The following is a 22,306-nucleotide window of genomic DNA, read 5'->3' as shown; positions in this document are numbered from 1 at the left end:
GATGATGCAGAGGCCATCAGGCCAAGGATCCTCTGAAACGTTCTGAGGGGTACAAGAGAGCCCTCTATGAACGATGCCGTGAGCTGCTGAATCGTTAGAGCACGGGCCGGTGTGGGCCATGCTCTCATAAGTACGGAGTCGAGAACTGTTCCCAGGAACGTGATACGTTGGCTGGGCAACAGAACACTCTTTGCAACATTGACCCTGAGCCCTAGACATTCTAGATGGCTGAGGAGCCAGGCTTTGTGAGTATGTGACTCCGCCTCTGACTGGGTCAGTATGAGCCAGTCGTCGAGGTAGTTTAGGATGCGCATTCCCCGCTGTCTCAGGGGGGAGAGAGCTGCATCCATGCACTTCGTGAATGTACGAGGCGCTAGTGCCAGTCCAAATGGAAGAACTGTGTACTGGTATGTCTGCCCCTCGAAGGCGAATCTCAAGAATGGCCTGTGGTGGGGGTTCACTTGAATGTGAAAGTAAGCGTCTTTCAGATCTACTGAGAAAAACCAGTCGCCTGGGCGAATCTGCGCCAGGATATGTCTGGTCGTGAGCATTCTGAACGGCCGTGACATGAGAGCCTTGTTCAGATGTCTGAGATCTAAAATGGGTCTCAGGCCGCCGTCTTTCTTTGGAACAAGAAAGTATCGGCTGTAAAAACCTGACTCGCTCAGAGAAGGGGGGATCTTCTCGATGGCCCCTTTCGCCAGCAGACTTAACACTTCGGTGCGGAGGACATGACTCAATGTGCCCCTTACCGTGGTTTGTATAACCGCGCGAAAACGCGGTGGTCTGCGGGCGAACTGAAGCGAGTAACCATGCTTTATGATGTTCATCACCCATACTGAAACTCCGGGGATAGCTTGCCAAGCTAGAGCCCGCAGAGCTAGAGGCATTATCATATCTGGAACACCCAGAGTGGGGGGCTCGGACTGACATGTATGCATGTGAGAAATTATGCTCGATTTGTGCTTTGTGTGGGTCGCTGTTAAAACAGCGTTTGTTTGCAGGGGTGCGTGACATGTGACGGGCCCATGAACTGCATTTAGAACTGCTGCAGCCGCCTGAACTGAAGAGGGAGCCGTGAGCAGTAGTCGAGCGATTTTTGGGGCTGGTCCGGCCGCAGCGGGACAGTGACCCCTCTTTGTGCCGGTTAGGACGGCTTCTTGGGCTCGTGATCGAGCGTCAGCTTCGGCCGCGGGCCCTGGCGCTTAGGGAACGGGAACCGTTTCGCTGGCTTCATGTGCTTACTGGTCTCAGCCGCTGGGCGGGGCTGGAGGACCTGGGACACCACTTTCTCAGGTCGCGGCGTGCTCTTGGGGCGCCGTTGGACTGAGCTGGAGCGCTTTGGTAGAAAGTGTCTCATGGCGCTGGAAGCCTTCTGAGCTTCAGTGAAGCGATCGGCGAAGCCGCTGACAGATGGGCCGAAGAGACCTGAGGCTGTGACGGGCGAGTCGAGGAAGGCAGATTTATCCGCGTCCCTGATCTCGGTTAAGTTTAGCCAGAGGTGGCGCTCCATTACCACTAGGCTGGCCATATTGCGGCCCAGGGCTTGAGCGGTGGTCTTCGTGGCCCTCAGTGCCAGATCCGTGGCACTCCTGAGGTCTTTAAATGTGTCTGGGTCCGGGCCTGACTCATCCATGGAACGGAGAAGTTTGGCCTGGAAGGCTTGAAGCGTCGCCATGGCGTGAAGTGCAGAGGCGGCTTGACCGGCGGCAGCGTATGCGCGGCTGGCAATGGCCAAAGTAGTTCTGCACGGCTTAGAAGGGTGCACCGTCTTAGACCTCCAACTACCTGCAGTGGGGGGGCATAAGTGTGCAGCGACCGCTTCCTCCAGTGGGGGGAGAGACACATATCCTTTCTCTTCAGCGCCGTCAACAGTGGAGAGCGTAGAAGAGGCAGATGAGCGCGTTCGCGCTGAAAAGGGCGCGCGCCAGCATTTTGTGAGCTCTTCGTGAACCTCAGGCATAAATGGAGCGGCGCGCTGACGAGGGGCCTGCTGGCGCCCCGGCAGGTACCATTCATCGAGGCGGCTTCTGGCGGGCTCAGCTGGAGAAAGCCAATCGAGTCCCAACTCGTCAACAGCGCGAGACATGACACGGAGAAGTTCGGCGTCAATGCTCGCTCGAGTATCAGAAAACTCTAGCTGAGAGGGGGGGGCGGGGTCCGCGGAGCCCGACCAATCCTCGCTCTCAGATGCCGCCATAGAAAGTGCGTCATCGACGTCATCCGGAGATGCGCCGAAAGAGACGAGTCCAGCCGCTTCAGACGAGGGGCGCTGCTCGCTCCGAGAGAACAGGACAGGCGAAGAAGGCGTGGGCGAGGCACGAGGAGAAAGGCCCGGCGTGCACTCGCTAAACTCACCGCGCTCAGGACGCCTCTGATCGCGCCGCTTCTTCCTACGGGGCTCGTGGGGCGCCGAAGACGGAAGGTGGGCGGAATCGGTCACCGTTGAAGACAGCCTTGAACGGAGAACGGAGACAGGCATCCCGTCGCAGAATTGGCAGCCGCCTTTCATGAGCGCTGCCTCGGCGTGCTCAGGGCCGAGGCAGGCCGCACACTGGGTGTGTCCGTCGGATGCATGCAGGGAGACCCCGCAGCTCTCACAGATGGAGAGAGGCATTATGCCGAGCTGTGAAAACAGCGGTTTGCTCTTTTAGATAAATATGCAATGAAAAGGATATAATTTTTCGTCGGATGCCACAGGGAAACGCTCAGCTGGCGAGATGCCGGGATGCGAAGCTGTTCCGCTGGACGGCTTTTCCACGACGAGGGCTTCTTACGACCGGAGAAAATCAGCGACGAGGTGAGTCGAGCTGAAGGAGATTAAATCTGTCAAATGGCGGATTCTATCTGTATTTATATGTTATGGTCACGTGTAGTTTCGCGCGCTTGACAGTGACAGAGCGCCAAGCGCCCTGATTGGCTCGCGCGCTTCTGTCTATCCGCCATTGGTTCGTGCAGTTGCCCACAGCACAGCCTATCAGCTCACTCACGTGGGTCTGATGCTCTCGCCTGTGCTGTAGCAAATGCGTTTTAAAATAAAGGCTTCAATATTCTCGAGAAAAGGAGTTTTCCCATAGCGTTTGCAACGCAGTACGAGAGAACGTTCTCGTAAGGGAACTTTTCACACACAAAAAGGGCTATTTCACCTCCACTGAAAGAAACTTGAGAGTTTTATGTTCCAAAGCAATGAATTAACTGATTATGGTAACATCTAGTGTAATTTAATTAATGTTACTTAGTTTACATCAGTGCACGTGAGTGTTCTTCTTATGGAAAAAGGGTGGGGATTTGGATCTATTTACTGGTTGTTGATTGGATAGAGGCAGGTCTAAATGTGAGTCTGAGGTCAATTGTAAGAAAGGGGCGGAGTTTAAGCTGCTTAAGGGGGCATTTACATGGCACCATTTTCAACTAAAAATGGAAAACGTATGCGTTTTGGCCATTCATTTACACGACAACAGCGTTTTGGGAGCCTGAAAACAGGTTTCAAAGTGCAAGTTTCTGAAAACGATACCGTTATCATCAACAAAAATGTGAATTTGTTAAAACGGTGACATCATGCATATGCATATTACGTGTTCAGTCTATAGGTGCTTAGTGTTTCTTTACAAAGTGGCATCGCCAACTACTGGCCTGGCAGCAGAATACAACGTTTTTAGTCATTTTCACGGATCCGTGTGAATGGTGATCATTTTGATAATGTTATCATCTGTACGCAAAAAACGCAAAGTAAAAACATTTCTGTTTTTAGTACATTGTTGTTGTGTAAACGTACCCTAAAAGATTGGAGAAGTCCAGCATGTCACCAGAGAAAAGTCGGTCAAATAGTTGTTAAACATGCATGGATTAATAATGTCATCATTTATCAGACTGTGTGTTACATCTCTCTCTCTATTTCTCCCCATATCTGTCAGGTAAATGGGGTGAGCGTAGTAAAGGTGGGACATAGGCAGGTGGTATCACTGATTCGGCAAGGTGGAAGTCGGCTAGTAATGAAAGTGGTTTCTGTCACACGCAAACCTGACACTGGAGAAGTTGTCCGCAAGAAAGGTTCTTATCCTCAACTCACTTCATATATGCATGAATATATGAAGAGTTCAGATGCAAAAGCCTCTAAGTGCCATCTGAAATTTTCTTCTACAATGATCATTTTTATCAAGCTCGTATATTTAAGTTCAGTAATTTCACTTAAATGACAATTCATAGGTATTTAAGTGAAATTACTGAACTTAAATGTACAAGCTTGATAAAAATTATCATTCTAGAAGAAAATTTCAGATGGCACTCTTCATATACTGTACACACCATCCATTTTTCTTTTTATTTGACTGGACTTAAGATTTTCAAGAAAATGAGGAAATGCTGGAAAATGCTAATTTAGATCTTGTATTTCCTGTTCCTCCTCATTATTAATTAGCTCCGCCACCTCCCAAGAGAGACCCAAGCACCAGCCTGACCCTGCGCTCAAAAAGCATGACTGCAGAACTGGAGGAGCTGGGTAAGACAGATGCTCATACATACAAACAAGCATTGGGTGCACTTGCGTTATGCTTGGTCTCAGATAAGTTAAAACAGATGCTATCATTATCTTTGAGGGCATGGCACAAGTTGCATCAAATCCTTTTTTTTCCAGGAACACTAATGGAGAAACGTATTCAAATTAATGTTTTTTCTTTCCGTGAAAATGACACAGCAATGAAAAGGGAGTGTGAATGATTGTAGAGTAATAGCTTTGTTCATTCATTGCTAATGAAAAGTGACCATCTAATGCACAAGTCTATGAGCTAAATCAGGAACTATAGATTTGTCCTTCTTGCCCACAAGCGTCAAGGAGAAGGAGGGGAGGTAAGATATGAAACCAGTCTCACGTTGATGATGTCATTTACTGGTTCTATATGCTGATTAGCATGTGATGTCATGAATGGATTTATCTAACCTTTTTTAGCTTGTGTGTTGTTGCCTGTGACTGCAAAAAATTGTAAAGTCAAAGTGTATATGTTCGTTTTTCTTTTTGTGGATTGTTGACAAACTAGCTGAGCTGTTATGTGTTATGTGTTTTGTGATGTATTTGTGAGTGTATATTTGTTTTAGCTTTCCTTCGGTTCAGACTATGTATATTATGCACATGGGATATGTGTATTTTCTGATGCAGTTGGTGATTGTGTTTGGTCTTCTGTGATTTGATCAGAGGATGGACCGGATTACTGGTCAGGAATGTGTATTAAGTGTTTCTGTATGTATGTGCATCTGTGTGTATCCCTCACAGAGAAGTTGGATGAGATGTTGAGTTCGCCCAAAGAACCGGTTGTAGTGATGAGGCCACGCCCTGCAGATGTAGACACCAGAGCAGCCACTGTGAAACAGAGACCGATAAGTCGTCGCATCACACAGGCTGAGATCAGTGTGAGTCTGAAACACATAAACATTTAAAATTTAAAAGTCTAGTTGGTTTACATAAATATTACAAAATAATCTATAAACCTTCTTAAAGTATTTTAATTATAATACTTTAAAAGAAATATTTTATTAAAATACTTATGTAAAATATTCTATAAAACAAAATAAAACCATTAATATAAGGTCATAATAACCATTAAAAAAAAACATAATACACCAGAACAAGAGCTCTTGTTAAGACAATAGGTAATTTCTGACATACTATGCATTGTTTGCAACAGATGGTGCACATCACCACTGTAGCACAGTAGCCAAATTGTGTCAGTAAAGATTTGGCTGCTGATCAGTTTTTGCTTATAATGCATATTGTCTTTAGGTCATTTGCAGTGATGGCATTTTCTGTTCATTTATTTGATAGCTGATTAATCAGAAACTGTGATTTTTTATGTTCTGACAGTAACTGTATTCTGGCCAATATTTGACTATGTATTGTTTTTGTTTTTGTCTGTAGTCTCTGTTAGAGAGGCAGGGTTTAAGTGCAGTATCCTTGGCTGTGGACAAAAGTCACATGCAGCTGCCTCGGGGAATGTCAAGAACCAAGTCATTTGGTAATGTGTCATTTGGGATGCACATACACAAATACAAACAATCTTACAAATTTTTCCTTTTCATAAATGTAAACTAATGATACACCAACATAAAAAGAGCTATATATATTGATTACCAGAGTTCTGATCTTTGTTCTAAACAATACAGCCACTGTCTCACCGAGAATTGTTTTATAGGTGCTCCTGAAGATGAGAGAATCGCGGCCCTGATTGGAGAGCACCGCTTTCCAAGAAGCTCCTCAATGACCGACAGCTTTAGACAAGATAGTATTCCACCACCTCCACAGACAGCTCCTCCACCACCTCCAACTCCCTACTTTCTTGATTCAGGCCCACCTCCATCTTTTCTTCCACCTCCGCCCCCTTCTCGCGCTGCCAACCAGAGTCGTTCAAGCTTCCGCCCGGGGGCAGAGCCCAAAATCCATGGCCCAGTCACGACAGACCGTCAACGAAAAACACGCTCCATGATCATTCTTCAGGACACCGCCCATTTGCCAGTGGAGCCTGCCCCTATTGCAAGACCGCAAACGCCTACCTCTGGAGCGGTTCCTCCTGAACGTGGCCGTAGGCGTGGACCACCTGTAGAGAATCCGTATGCTAACGTAGGTCGTCTAAGTGCTGTCTATACTCCTACCAAGCCCCAGCGTAGAAAGAGCCCACTGGTCAAACAAGGCCCAGTTGAGGAGGGAGCTGCTGCTCAGACTAGTAGAGATCCTTCTCCTTTGGGAGGGTTACGGATTCCCCACAGCAGCCGAGCAGAGCAGTTCCAACAGCAGGTTCTCTCTGAGCGAGCTAGAATCATACCTCCTGGGGCCCGGCGCAGACCCAGTGTTTTCCTATCTGTAGAAGGGGGCGCGACAGAGCCGCAGACAACCCCATTGCTTTCTCAGTCCCACTCAGTGGATGAGTTGGCTGAGTTGCCTCCACCGGCACCAATGCTCTCCCCTGGCCCACCACCAGGGGGCACCACTTTTATACACCCTCTAACAGGTCGACCACTGGATCCTTCCTCACCTTTAGCGCTTGCACTGGCTGCACGAGAACGTGCCCTTAGTGGCCGGAATACACCCACTCCCACACCTTCGCCTACACCTTCACCCACTCAAGGCCGAGCAGTAGAAAGACCAGAGACAGAAGGAGGAGCGACACCACCTGCTCCTCTCGAGGCTCCTCCATCTAATTCCTGGAGAGACGAACCGGTCAGCATCACAGAAACAGCAAGCCAAGTGACAAGCGGTAGCCCTGGGTCTGGACGAAGCCTGGAAGAGGCACTTGCCGCACCCAGCGTGCAAGGTGTTCAACCTGCGCTGATGGATACAGAACATACCCCACCGGCAGTCCCACCCACTCTACCTTCCCCTGCCCCTACCCTCTCAAATCTGACTGCTCGGAGTCTGACAATGAGCTCAGAGGAGGAAGCAGAGCCATACACGGTGACACTTCCACCTGCGTTGCTCTCATCTAGTGATGAGGAAACCAGAGAGGAGCTTCGGAAGATAGGCCTCGTGCCACCCCCTCAACCCTTTGCTAATGGCCTTCTAATTAAAGAAACACCCAAAGCCACTCTAAGCATTTCACCTAGCGGATCACGTCCATCCATTGCCAAGACCTCCTCTGGGAAAGCAAGCGATTCGACGGCAGACTCTGGGGTTGAAGACCCACATATGGAGACCACCAGTACTGTTTCCACAGTCTCCAGCATGTCCACTTTGTCTTCAGAGAGCACAGACTCCGCTCATGCAAGCAAACCACGTTGTGGGGTGGGGCGTGGTCGCCCCGCCCATCTCAGGGACCCACTGCTTAAACAGTCATCAGACAGTGAGCTGCTTCCACACCCACCCAGCACAGGCCCCAGCCGTCCACGCTACCTATTCCAAAGACGCTCCAAACTCTGGGGGGAGGAGCCCCGGGCCCAGATGAGCGGGTCTGATGAAAGTCGGCCTGCTGCTATGGGAGCAGAGTTGCTAGGCAAAGACTCTCATTCACTGGGGGAGGAGCCACCAATGGGAGCACCACTTGACCCTGGCAGGAGATCACCTGTGGGAGGTGCCAGGTAGGAAAGAACTGTTAATATTTTTACCAACGTAACAACAGCAGCACATTTTGCACACCTGCATGAAACACAGCACAACTTTCATTATAATTTAGCAATACACCCACTTGATTTTTGACACCCTAAGACACACACCTGGTTAGACTGCCTTTCCATAACACACGTGTGTGTGTGTGTGTGTCTGTATGTCCTTGCAGATGTGAGGAGATTGGAGGAGAGAGTAAATCGTAGGTTTTTAGCTCTGTGGGTAAAAACAACTCCTTGTCTAACTAACTTTCACTAAACCCCTTACTGCAGCCGTTAATCAAGCTGCAAATGCTACTGTGAGCTTGTCTTAAAGGCTTATGGTAGTTCATTATGCAGTAACTGAGGCATTTCAGCTTCTGTCTGTCTTTGCGCAACGAAACTGGAATTTTCAGTGTACCACTGAGGGGCAATCAAATTGCTTTTTAATAAAAAGTAAATGAAACTAATGTTAAATCTACATTTAGTTTATATTGCTGCATTGGTTGTGGTAAGTTTATTGCAGCAAGTTTTGGATGTTTACCAAATGAATACCAAAAGCATGCTGTGGTGGAAATACTGTGATATGCTAATGCACCAATTCTTTATACCCTTTCTGAGGACTCCAGTTTTATATTAACTGCTCTAACTGTCATTTTATTGCATTAAGTTCTCACTGCATGCTCTGCACTATTTAAATTTTCACAAACCCCAAATGCTTACAGCATTGGGCCCACTTTCCTTTTCTCTCACATTAGCATCCCAGTAGTTTCCCAAAAGTACTGCAGTTAAAACTTTTCCTTTGTTTACTTTTTTTTGTTTCCGCTACATCTTCCTCTCTCTTATTTGTCTTTATTTTTTCCTCTCTCTCTTAGACTCTTTAGCAGTTTAGGGGAGCTTCACACCATCTCTCAGAGGAGTTACGGCACCACCTTCACAATCCGGCCTGGCAGCCGATACCCAGTGACCCGTAGGACTCCAAGCCCTGGAGCCACCCCTGAACGGAGTGAACCATTGGGGCCTGTCCGTACATTCGGCCCTCATCACCACCATCACACTATACTCAAGTCTTCTAGCCTAAGTTTGCCCCAGGAGCCCAAGGAGGTGCGTTTTGTCATGAGGAGCGCCAGCGCTCGAGCCCGCAGCCGTTCTCCATCCCCCTCACCATGCGCCTCCCCCTGCCCCTCACCGGTACTGGGAGCCCCTCTCCTGGCCCTGCGACCATTCAGACAGCGCCCCCTAGCACTGTGGAGTAAGTATGATGTGGGAGAGTGGCTAGAGAGCGTGGGATTAGGGGAACATCGTGCCCGCTTTTTGGAGCACGAGATTGAAGGCGCCCACCTGCCTGCCCTGACCAAGGACGATCTGGCCGAATTAGGGGTGACGCGGGTGGGACACCGAATGAACATTGAACGTGCACTGAAGCAGTTGCTAGACAGTTGAAGAGAGGCAAAATGCAGGATATAGTTCCATCATAAAATAATTTAATAATTTAACTTGTTCTAAAGTCTAAAACCATAGATTCTAACCAACTTGCATAGCCCTTACATAATATAGATTCTACCCCTGATTTAACACCCACAAAATGGACCATGTTTCTTCACTAGTTTGCCACCTACTAAGAGTAAAAAAAACAACATGCTGGACAGAAGTGTGGACCTACTGCGCAATATCTACTATTTTCAGCTACAGGTCGAACTGGCCATGTTTCAAATGGGTCTTCTGCACAATAACAAATTTTATAGCCAGCAAGCAGCCATTTCCTTCTCATGCCATCTTTTACAGTCAAATGATGACGAGGAAGGTGTGCACTGACTGCTCTCACATTAACAGAGGAAGTTTAGGAATATCTTCACCATCTGCAATTGTGTGCATTTCCTGCTTCCAGGAGAGAGACTTCTGAATTTTAGAAAGCAGTGTCAACTTGGGTATAAAAGTAAAGAGAAGAGTTTAAACCTCTCCTGTAAACAATGCCAATGCTTCCAAGTGCCCGGAATTTACAGTATGTTCACAGACCATTTTACAACTCAACAGTAGATAGCCATGTTAATGGTGATTGTAAGATGCATTGCAGCAACTGGACTTGGCATGTGAATGCAACATATCCAAGTAAGAAAGGATCTGACAATCTGCCCTAAACCAGGAGGAAAAAAAACTTCTCCCAATACAATACAAGTGTGGCCTTGAGGTAATACTGCCGCCATCTAAAATTTGTTAAAGATAGATATTTTCAATCAGTACATTCAATTTTATATGTATATGATATATATGGAGTTATATACAGTATATATTCAAAAAAGAATGTATGAGAATAAGGTGAGATATACTTGTCTTATACCCTGTGAGATTGTGTCATATTTGGTCTTACTTTATATTTGTTATTTTATTTATCAACCAATACCCTAACACAAACACAGTTACTCTTTTTTCCCCATGGTATAACTTGTGATTTGTGAGTTATTAACATAATCTTTGGACTAGTTCATGGTCAGTTATTTAAGAACTTCATAATTACGGGCGGACCTTTTTTTTGTCTATTATGAATAAATGCTCGGTAAGTCTGTATGTAGAATAACTGTTTTGTTTAAACAGAGGATTTGAAATACCAGGGGACATTATTTGTTACCTTTTGTATATGATAACTAATAATAATCAGTTGATCATTTCATCCTGATCAATTTGTGAATTTAAGACGTAAAAACATTTCTTTGACATGGTCTATTTGGTTACATATTGTGAAATTACTCATTTGGGATTTAATTTTTATCAAGGCTTTCAGTTTAGAACATTACGAGCAAAATATGCTACCTAAGGGCTTTTAACAGACAAATTAAACAGTGTTATTAAAAATCTGTTTCAATGCAGACTGCTAAACTGGTGAATTTGTCTGATCCCCAGTAATAGGAAAATCTACAACTTAAAGTAATAACATGGCACATGTAAAGCTTATACAGCTGTGTGGCCCTGACCCTAATGACCCCATTTGTGCAAACACACATTTTTGTTCCTAGTAATAAAAAATAAAAAAAGTATAGTGTGACCATTACCAAATTACTAAAAGTAATCTGACTACAAGCATATCTACTGTGAATATAGAATTATTTTTCTCAATCCCCAAGATTGTCATATAATCAAGAAAATGTTGAGATTATATTGTGTCAAAATTATCTGGTAACTAGCTTGACTGGTTTATTGTGTTTGATAAGCTGGAACAGTAGGCGTTGCTGTGGTTTACACATTTAACTAGTTCAACTCTGCCAACAGAGGGGAAAAATCCTCACACTTGTCTCTCCTCCGGTTGGTCAATTTGCACAAAGATGTGGGTGCTACTGTTTATAAGCCATCTGCATAAAATATTACTGTACTTCCCTCATCTGTCCCTGTCCTTCTCCCTCTCTTCCGATCCTCACTCATTTACACTCTCAAAGACAAGTATGTAATTAATTACTGCAGCCATGTTCTTTTAGTTTAGCTCTCTCTTTTAGGAGCTCTCTCTTCTATTGTTGACACCTTTTTTGTATTCTTTGTTGGATGAAGTGATTTGAGGATCAAGTTTTGGACATGTTTGCTTTAAAATGAGAAAATGTACACAAAAAATATAATTTGACTTGTCTGTTATTAAAGATCATCTCTCAGGCTGTGGGGATTAATCAAACAATACATCATTCTTCTGTGGAGCAAAAGAAGAGGGTCGGATTTTTTCCTCTAGAATGTATACCAACACATTTTCCAGTGTTTTTAAGTCAAATTGAATGTATAAAAATGGAAATTATAAGAACAGAGGTCTAATTTCTACTAATTAATTCGAAACACTTGCTATGTTGAATACCAATCAAGAGATGAAAGAAAATGGCAGTTTCTGCTCATAAATATACTTATAAAATATACTTTAAGTACAACCCAAGTGCTGAGATTAAATCCAATATGTCTACTGCAGAGACAGCAAAGGTTAAAATGTTACATAATTGAGAAATCAGAGTAAATATACAAAATTAAAAAAACTACATGGAAAGATGTTATGTAATTATTAATATTCAGAGATAGTCCAGCCTGCATGTCTTACTACCTAAATGATTATAGGCCTGGATATTGACACAAATTTCACGATTTGATTCGATTTCAATTCACAAGCCTGTGATTTGATTCCAATTCAATTCAATATAAATTCATTTTTGATATATAGGCCTACTGTGTCAGGTACAGTAGCCTAGCCTACATGGCTACATAACTAATGCTGTAAACTACAGGGAGTCAGTTGGTAGGCTACTACTGTAATATTCAATGTTAAAATGAATGGATTTGTATAAAAACAGTAAAATTAAACACAAGGTTGTTTTTATAATAATAAAGTTATAATACTAACTGGATAATTACATAATTATGTTTCTACTCCAATTCGTTTTTTGAAATATAAACATTTAAATTAAACTTGACGATTTATTCAAAACAAATATATATATATATATGTGTGTGTGTGTATGTAGGCTATAATATGGTCAACATTTTAGCAAAAATCTCCTCTCTAGAGTTCATTTTTCTTGCAGACTAAGGAGTTTGGTCACTGAATGCTTTTCTGAGGTACATTTTTGTTCTCAGGCTGTTTTATTGACGTCTTTCCCGCTGTTGAAACAGCGATTACATGAGACATGATACGGATTTCGGTAAGTTTTACTTTCAATATACCTTCTGATGTTCATTCATGTTTATTTCGTGCTGTAGCCTAACTAGTAGTTAGAGACGATCAGTTCACGTGGCTTCGCTAGATATGATCTGAGGAGTTATGGGATCTGTCATGCCACATGAAAGAGCGCAAAACGGGTTGAATTTTGTAATAAAATGGACAGAATTTAAAATCCGAGACTTTATTTCATATCAAAAGTAACAACACTTATTGCAATTTATTGGATGGGAGGCGCTACAATGTTCTTTTCATTTGTTGGGATTTATCAGTTCATAAAAATCAGAATTGATTAAAATCGAGAAATCTATTTATTTTTCATTTGTTGGGATTTATCGGTTCATAAAAATGAGAATTGATTAAAATCGAGAAATCTTTTTTTTTTTTTACCCAGCCCTAATTATATGCTTTATTAGCGGCAGCGTCTCTTGAACTACACACAGCATATGCATTTTACAATTTTTCAATGATGCGCTACGGGAGATGTTGTCACTATGGCATTGATTAAACTAATTTGAAACGAAAATCATTGTTTGAATCGCTAAGTTAAAAAACAAACAAACAAAAAAAAACAGCATATCTGTTTTCAAAATGTAGGCTATTATGGGATACATTTCAGTAACAAACAAATAGTCTATAAAACAGCATAATTCAAGAAACAGCAAAAAAAAAATCTAAATTGTAGCTAACTCACAAAAAAACTTATAGTTAATAATTTTTATAAAACCACAACACATAAAACATGTGACAACATAACCTGGCATTTATTTGAAAAAGTTTCTGGGTGCAAAGTTAAACTTTTTGCTTAAAGATTACATAATAGGCTAGTTGACGGTGGGGTTTTATGTTCACTTGTTTACAAACCCCCCCCCCCCCACACACACACACCCACACACACACACACATGATTCATCTATTGGAATTTATGTTTTTGAGGACAGACGTCACAAAAATTGTCCTAAGCAGTTTTGAACCATTTGAGGCCCCCAATGTCGACGCAACTGAAAGCAAGCATTAGGCTATTGGACTTTTGACTCAAAACCTTTAGTTGACATTGACATATGGCTCTTGTGACAACTTTTCCATGTGACAACTAACCCTGTTCCATAAAAAATGCAGATCATTAACTCATACAGTATATGAATGAAAGATATAAGATCAATTAAAGTAGCCTATATAGGCTACTAAAGTTAGATATGTAACATGGACACATTGCTCATACAAGCTGTTTATATAATATAATGATTATACATGAGCACGGGTGAATCGAGGACTTAAATGAGGGAGAAATGTCAGTTAAACAAATAAAAACAAATAAAATAAAATTGATGGAGACTAGTTTATTTACATCCGCGTTTGCACATCGCCTCTTTAGGGTTCATTTGCAAAACGTAAATGTAAGAAACTTATCCAAGATGATTATGACGATGATTACTATTATTTAACTTAAGTTATGATTACAAATGCCTTTATTTGAGTGTATTTTTATCCGCCGGGATGATAGTATTGACGTTAACGTGAGGGCGTAAAAGAACTGGTAAACCGTTTTTTGAACCGGATCATTGAAATGAACTGTCCGAAAGAACCGGTTCGCAGAAAAGAACCGGACGACTTCCCATCACTACGACTGTACGACACAAGACTGACATTCAGAAGAGACTGATTAATGTGTCACTGACGGGTGATCTGAGAGAGTGCAGCTATCTAACGCTATTTACTTTGCTGTTAGAGACGGTAAGTGTTTGCTTTTATTTGTTCACATATCTGTGTAATCAGATGTTAAGCTCCATACACGTTTCTATGACGTTAAAAAAAAGCTATTTATTTTTTTAAAAAACAACAACAACAACCCTGAACATTAGAATAAAACTATTTGTTGTTTAGGTAAATCAGAAATTGCAAATGCTAATGTAATGAGAGGTTTTGTCACTTTCACTTTTAGTTTTGATTTTACAAAAGCGTTGTTTTTTTTTTTTTTTTTTTTTTTGTTATTTACAATGTTCTGTTTGCAGTGTTTTGTAGATCATTTATTTCTAAATGCAGTGAACTGTGATTGGCCGAGGTCCCAACTCCTCTAATCTCATTTACAGTACATTGATTTCTATAAATACAGGTTATATTATTTCCATGGATATATCAATTGTTTTATCATAAAAAAAAAATCATTTCAAAACCTAATTTCAGCATCTTATTTCAGAAAAAAAGTTTTTATATAATTATTAAACTATAATTATTTAAACTTTATAGTTATTAAATATATTGTGTATTGATCTTTGTACTGTGTAAACAGATAACTTCAATAAACTGCAATATTTTATGAGCTGGACAAGTGTCATTATAAAATGAAATCAACTTTGGCACAACCAGAGTAAAATCTAACCCTTCACAAACTATTTCCTCTGGACAAAGTTCCTGTTTTATACCTCACAAAGCTCTTGACTGGAGAAGACATATAATCCGAAGTAAAGATGTCATCTAATAACAACACAATTAGTTTCCCTGAGCTTATAAAGCTGAAACGAGACGGTAAACAGCTCAGCCCGGCAGAGATACACACATTTGTACAAGGAGTCACATCAGGAGCCATCCAGGAGAGTCAAATAGGTAAGACCATGATCACCTAAATTCAGTGTACAGTTAAAGGTAGGGTAGGCAATTTAGAGGAGGCTAGCAATAGCAAACTAGTTTTGAAAGTATGATCCCTCCCTTCCAAAACACATGAACGCACACAGTCTGCAAAGCGTCACGAGACGCCGTTAAATTTCCTCATGTCTCATGCCTGAATAAAACAAATTGCCTACACTACCTTTAAGAAGACACAAGCAAAGAAAACATTTGGGTGCAGTTTTACAAAAACAATTGTGTTGTAACGGCACAGGCGCCATGCTAATGGCCATATGGCAGAAGAACATGACTGATGAAGAGACTCTGGCAATGACGAGAGAGATGATGAACTCTGGGGACACGTTAAAATGGCCGAAGGAATGGCGTGTGGTTGACAAACACTCAACCGGTGGGGTTGGAGACAAAGTCAGTCTTCCACTCGCTCCTGCTCTGGCTGCGTGTGGCTGTAAGGTATGGGAAACACACTGCCAATTGCCCAAATCCTAATATTAAACAGCCCAAACAACACATACTGATGAACATGCAATGAATGAGGGCAGAGTTAAATGAGAACGCTCAAAACTCATGATTAAATAAATGTTAACTGTATGTTTCACTACATGGCGGCACAAATACCTGCATCTTAACCTTTAGATAGTCAAATGTAGTTTGGCTTCATAGGCTAATGTCGATGAATGCTTTAATCGAAACTTGTATGTCCAGTTTTTCAATGATATCTGGGTAAACATGCATTAGTGTCAGATGAGTTGAAAGACATGCTGTGCCTCAACAAGCATAGTCTTGTGAAATTTGTAACCGCCTAGGCCTATATTTATTTGTCAGTTACAAACCACATTCAACACCACAAAAACAAATTAATCTTAAGTCATTTTATGAATGAATATTAACAACATGTTGAAGAGGAAAACTTGTGTGATCTTAAATTCCAATGCACAGTGAAACAGCCGTCGGCAGAGGGTGACTGTAGGCCATTTTAATCTATGAAATTCAAATTCTAACAAAACTATGGAATTTAAAAACCTAAATATGAAACATTCTGCCACACATTTTCATCTCAGTTACATATTGCCACCGCCACCCTGAATTTATGTTTAAATGAATGCAAGTAACCTTAGTTACTCTAAACATGTATGGGGTTTTTTTCTAGGTGCCCATGATAAGTGGACGAGGACTGGCACATACAGGTGGCACCCTGGACAAGCTGGAGTCTATCCCTGGGTTTAATGTCATCCAATCCGTTCAACAGGTAATGTGGGAACAAGTGGGATTTGTTTACACCTGAACTGATGGTCAGCTGGATTTGGTCAAATCAAGGGATCAATTTTGGCCTGTTTGATTGTAGTAAATACAATCCCTCAGGTTCTATTATTAAAATATTAAAAATGAGTATTTTAATAAAATATAACTATAAATAAAGATTGTTAAACATTACTTGCATTTACAATAAGTCATTGAAAATTGAAGCACATTTCAGAGACCATCTACGACTTCATATTCTTAATCCATGTTGTAACATTCTGAACAGCATCTTTTTTGTTACGAGGATTTAGTTTTTCGGCTCTATATGAGCCAGGTTGTTGAAAACAACCAGTAAAAGTAATAAGTCAAGTTCTAAAATCTTTTACTCTATGCAAAATTCAATATAAAAAGTATGACAGCTATTTGTCAAAGTAACTAAAAAGTTAAAAAACAGGAACTTTCGAGTAACCGTTTTACTCACATGTCTCAAAAGGAAAGAAAAGACTATCGCAACTTCTGTTTCATGCCGACTTTATCGGAATAAATCACTGAATCGTGATTTAGAGGAAATGGCTAATACATACTGACATCATCCACCCAGGCTAAATTCCTGCTAACCATGTCTTCCATGCTCTGTTCAGATGTTTTAATTAATGTTGATATTGAATATGAGCATCATCAAATCCATTTTTGAATCCTTATATAATGAAATGTATGTAAATAAATGTAGCCCATGTACTGATTCATCATAGCATGCTGTCTCACCCAAAATATGAGATTTAGCATACACAATATTTACAAATCAAACACACTTTTCTTAGTGGCCAAAGTTAGAACTCAATAAAAAGTTACTTTAATGGTACTCTTACTTCTGTATTTCTGTACTTATAGACCTTATGAGAAACAAGCGCATTGCCATCTTTAGATTATTGTGTTTGATCTTCTGTTTTTGCGGTAGATCTGTATATTTCTATGGCATCCCTGTCGGTAATTAGCTGGTGAAGTGGATTTACTTATTGTAGAGTTAACAAAAGTTATCATAAGCATTGTAATGATTGAAGCGGATGTCATAAATGTCAGTTGACCGGGAAGAGTTCCGTAAATCCGTAAGATCTTCCCTTTATGCTGTGGAAATACAAAGCAGAACAAAAAGGAAGGGCTACAAAAGCTCTATATAGAACATTTGCACAGCAGGGCTCAACATAAAAAAAAAATCCCTCCGATGTGTCCTTGCCTCAAACGTTAGGCTACACCCTGGAGACACGCAAAAATAACCAAATTTTCATTGTAACTATAAATGGTAATTGCAGTATTATTTTTTCTGCAATGAACATAGGCTCGCCAACACGGAGAGAACGTGGTTTTCACAGGGATCCATTTTACTAAGAGATTCCACTTTTCCTCCTTTCTTCCCCTTAGCCCCCCTCCATTTTCTCCCTCAGCAGTCCATTTTATTCACTGGACTTCCTCCTTTTTTTTTGTAAGTAAGAGTTTTGCATACTTACTTACCAAAAATGCAAAAAAATAAATAAATAAATAAAAGTGTGAGAGCGTGTTATAGGCTATATGTCATGTTATAGCCAGATATGAGGACGCTACTGCAACACGCATCACACCGCAGATGAGCATGTATTCATTAAGCAACGTGCAAACTATCGCAAATCAAAGTGAAAGTAAGTTGCAGATGCAGACTCTCACTCTTAACACACAATCATATGGAAGCTTGTTTCCGCCACAAAAAAAAAAAAAAAAGATAATTGCGACTTTTTATCTCACAATTGCGAGTTTACATCTCGCAATTCTGACTTTATTTCTCAGAATTGCGAGATATAAAGTCAGAATTGCGTGAAATAAAGTCAGAATTCTGAGATATAAAGTCAGAATTGCGTGATATAAAGTCAGAATTCTGAGATATAAAGTCAGAATTGCGAGATATAAAGTCGCAATTGCGTCTTATAAAGTCAGAATTCTGACTTTTTTTCTCGCAATTGCGACTTTATATCACGCAATTCTGACTTTATATCTCAGAATTCTGACTTTATATCACGCAATTCTGACTTTATAACACATAATTGCGAGTTTATATCTCGCAATTCTGACATATTTTCTCAGAATTGTGAGATATAAAGTCCAATTCTAAGGGGGGGAAAAAAGACGGACTTTTTTTTTTTTTTACCTCAGAATAGTTTATATCTCACAATTCTGACTTTATAACACGCAATTGCGACTTTATATCATGCAATTCTGACTTTATATCTCCCAATTGCGTGATATAAAGTCAGAATTCTGAGATATAAAGTCAGAATTCTGAGATATAAAGTCAGAATTGCGTGATATAAAGTCGCAATTGCGAGAAAAAAAGTCAGAATTCTGACTTTATAACACGCAATTCTGACTTTATATCTCAGAATTCTGACTTTATAACACGCAATTGCGACTTTATATCATGCAATTCTGACTTTATATCTCCCAATTGCGTGATATAAAGTCAGAATTCTGAGATATAAAGTCAGAATGCTGAGATATAAAGTCAGAATTGCGTGATATAAAGTCGCAATTGCGAGAAAAAAAGTCAGAATTCTGACTTTATAACACGCAATTCTGACTTTATATCTCAGAATTCTGACTTTATAACACGCAATTGCGACTTTAAAACACGCAATTCTGACTTTATATCTCGCAATTCTGAGAAATAAAGTCAGAATTGCGAGATGTAAACTCGCAATTGTGAGATAAAAAGTCGCAATTATCTTTTAAAATGTTTTATTCAGTGGCGGAAACAAGCTTCCATACAATCATCATCATTAAAAGGAAAGAAAACGAAATGATCTTACCAAGGCTGTTGCCGCTCTCTCTTTGATTTTGAAATTTTACCTGATGATCAATAAAATGCAGCTCATATCTGTTGCTTTCAGTGACGTGCATTCCATTAAATCTGCATATAGCGCGGGAATTGAAGATCGAATTTATATCCATTTCTCGTATTAGCCTCGTAGTTCTTTGACATTTTAACACGTTATAAATAACCTGAAGTAACATTGACACTCTTCGCGGCACTGTGTATGTCCTTTGCTGATGGCCAGTCAACTAGCCCGACATACTCTTTTACTGGCCCCGGTCTATCGGGCCATATTGCTTATGTCGAGCCCTGGACAGTTTGCAGAATTTCTGTATTCATAAAATATCCGGTTCCAGAGTGACAAATAAACTAAATCAATATTAATTCGATTTTTTCATGACTCATTTGATTGAACTGCATGCCAAATGTTACAACATTTTTACAAAAGGATTAAAATGCAATCTTATATGAGATGATATTCTTCTTCTAGGTGAAGCAGATCCTACAAGATGTGGGCTGTTGCATTGTGGGACAGACAGGGAGTCTGGTGCCAGCAGATAGTGTTCTCTATGCCATCAGAGACGCCACATCGACTGTCGATAGTGTTCCTCTTATCACTTGTAAGATTACCCTGGATATCTTCTCATCACTGTGTTAACCCTACTTCTCCTGATTATTTTGTCCATGTTCTGTACAGGCTCCATCATTTCTAAGAAAGGAGCTGAAGGTCTAAGTGCTCTTGTGTTGGATGTGAAGTTTGGAAGGGCTGCTCTGTATAAAGATCTGGATAGTGCTCGCAAACTTGCTCAGTCACTGGTAAGAGAGCTTTTGCCGTTTGCATGCCATTGTACGCATGCCATTGTAAATTTATTATTGTGTCATGCGTATGATTACGCCCAGCCCGCATGGACTTACAAGACACCAACATTAGTAAACATAAGTAAGAGGATTAATATACAAGATAGATATACAAGATAGACAGGTCCAGAGTACATCGAATACATTGCTTAAAGACAAGCCTTAGAAACGAAATAGTATTAGTACATAAGTATTCAGATACATGCATGTATGTAATCATACACACGTGTATTCTCATTTATTCAAATATCCACCCATATAAACCCATAATCCTACACAGAACAAAATTATATCTAATTAAACAAACTAGCTTGCCTTCTTTTCCAGGCCTTTGAAACAAAGTTTGCTAACTTAAATACATCATAGTTAAAAAAGCATAATAATTTTTGATCATCAGCATACCAAAATATTTTAAAGATGCAAAGATTGTCTTAGGTCATTATAATGTGTACAATACAAAAGGAAATGAGATTCACTTTCCACTTAACCAAGGTCACATAGCACACACAATCTGTTTTCCTCTGGAATATTTTTGAATCGACCAACCTCAATGGCTAGAGGCAAAATCCCACATCTCAGCTGTGCAACCAAGGATCTCTGGCTTCTAGATAAACGAGATGTAACATATAATTCTGGACTAAAGTGCTGTTTGATATGCATATATGTTCTTAATTTTGGCTTTAATATAACATTTTCAAACCATTTTTCTTCAAATTTCAATAACAACTTGTGTTTAAGCGAATTGACATTACAACTTAAATTGTTTCTGTAGATATACAACATATCCACCTCCTCAAAAATAGAATAGATCTCCTTTACCCATGGGGACCTGTGAGCTTTACTCCACCTAAGTACTCTCTTATTTACACTATCCTCTGCCATTCTAATTAGACGGTTCCACAATCGTATCATTTCACATTTTCTCTGTACAACTCCTGGTACCCAGCCCATTTCTCCCTGAATTGCAAGGATCAGAGCAAATTTATGAACCCCCAACAAATAACGTATGGCTCTATTCTGTATGGTATCTACCGTTTTGGATTCTTTCAAGCCCTACACCCCTGCAGCATAATTCAGTGGGAGAAATCCTTACATCACCAAGATCCTTACATACTTTTAGTTTAGGTATGGTGAAGGCTATGTGATGATGTGGGGCTATTTTAATTCCAAAGGCCAAGGGAACTTTATCAGAATGCATAGTATCCTAAATTAAAAAAAAAAATACTTAAAAATAAAAATCTGCCTGCCTCAATGGGAATTTAACATAGGGGTGTACTCACTTATGCACCATGTATTTTAAGGAAGAACATTTGAAGAGTTCAGATGCAAAAGCCTCTAAGTGCCATCTGAGATTTTCTTCTAGAATGATCATTTTTATCAATCTCGTATATTTAAGTTCAGTAATTTCACTTAAATGACAACTAATAGGTAATTTTCATTGCCATTTAAGTGAAATTACTGAACTTAAATATACGAGCTTGATAAAAATGATCATTCTAGAAGAAAATTTCAGATGGCACTTAGAGGCTTTTGCATCTGAACTCTTCATTTATTTATTTACGATACATTATTCATTCACAAAGAAAATTGGTGTCCTTAAAGGTTGGATTTTTCCTAATTTTTTAAATTAAGGCATTAAGTTCAATTTCCAAAATATGATTTTTTATTCCTCTTTTTAGTCAACTTTAGCATGGGTGTATTCACTTATGCATTGCACTGTAGGTACATGAAAAGGAAATTGGTTTCTTATGTCCAAATATTGCTGTCTATATACATTTGGATGAGTCACTCCTGTTAGGGGTTAACAGTTTTGGACCCATGGACCAGATGTTTGAAAGAAGAAAAATTGAAGAAAAGTTTTACTGAAGATAGTTTGCAGTTTCATCAGCAGAAGTCAACTTCAAGACTCACACAGGAGTTTGTAGGCCCGCCCCGCTTACAGTTACAAAGATCACAGCAGTTATACCATTTCCAAGGTCTAAGCTTCCTTCTTTGCTTCAGGCTGA

General features: G+C 40.7%; 2 protein-coding genes across 9 annotated transcripts in view; both read left to right on the top strand.

Annotated features, from left to right (window-relative positions):
* Positions 1-11,734, top strand: part of shank3b (SH3 and multiple ankyrin repeat domains 3b) — a 39,469-nt gene extending 27,735 nt beyond the window's left edge. For 5 of the 8 annotated variants that reach the window (XM_081364198.1, XM_081364199.1, XM_081364196.1 and 2 more), the window contains 7 exons: positions 3,915-4,050; positions 4,418-4,498; positions 5,267-5,403; positions 5,909-6,005; positions 6,183-8,058; positions 8,256-8,285; positions 8,937-11,734. In XM_081364198.1, coding sequence (XP_081220324.1) covers positions 3,915-4,050; positions 4,418-4,498; positions 5,267-5,403; positions 5,909-6,005; positions 6,183-8,058; positions 8,256-8,285; positions 8,937-9,504 — 2,925 coding nt within the window. In that variant the 3' untranslated portion in view covers positions 9,505-11,734. Of the gene's footprint in view, positions 1-3,914; positions 4,051-4,417; positions 4,499-5,266; positions 5,404-5,908; positions 6,006-6,182; positions 8,059-8,255; positions 8,306-8,936 lie in introns of all 8 variants that reach the window. The other 3 variants (XM_081364201.1, XM_081364202.1, XM_081364200.1) reach the window with 3 other exon arrangements.
* Positions 11,735-14,331: 2,597 nt separating this feature from the next.
* The window catches only part of tymp (thymidine phosphorylase), a 15,412-nt gene continuing 7,437 nt past the window's right edge, over positions 14,332-22,306 (top strand). The window contains exons 1-6 of the mRNA XM_081364193.1: positions 14,332-14,473; positions 15,149-15,343; positions 15,618-15,814; positions 16,512-16,610; positions 19,933-20,062; positions 20,140-20,258. Coding sequence (XP_081220319.1) covers positions 15,208-15,343; positions 15,618-15,814; positions 16,512-16,610; positions 19,933-20,062; positions 20,140-20,258 — 681 coding nt within the window. The 5' untranslated portion in view covers positions 14,332-14,473; positions 15,149-15,207. The remainder of the gene's footprint in view (positions 14,474-15,148; positions 15,344-15,617; positions 15,815-16,511; positions 16,611-19,932; positions 20,063-20,139; positions 20,259-22,306) is intronic.

The sequence above is a fragment of the Scardinius erythrophthalmus genome, assembly GCF_964197995.2.
Source record: "Scardinius erythrophthalmus genome assembly, chromosome: 4".
Classification (NCBI taxonomy): Eukaryota; Metazoa; Chordata; class Actinopteri; order Cypriniformes; family Leuciscidae; genus Scardinius; species Scardinius erythrophthalmus.
The sequence above is the reverse complement of the archived record's forward strand: the minus strand, read 5'-3'. Positions and strand labels throughout refer to the sequence as shown.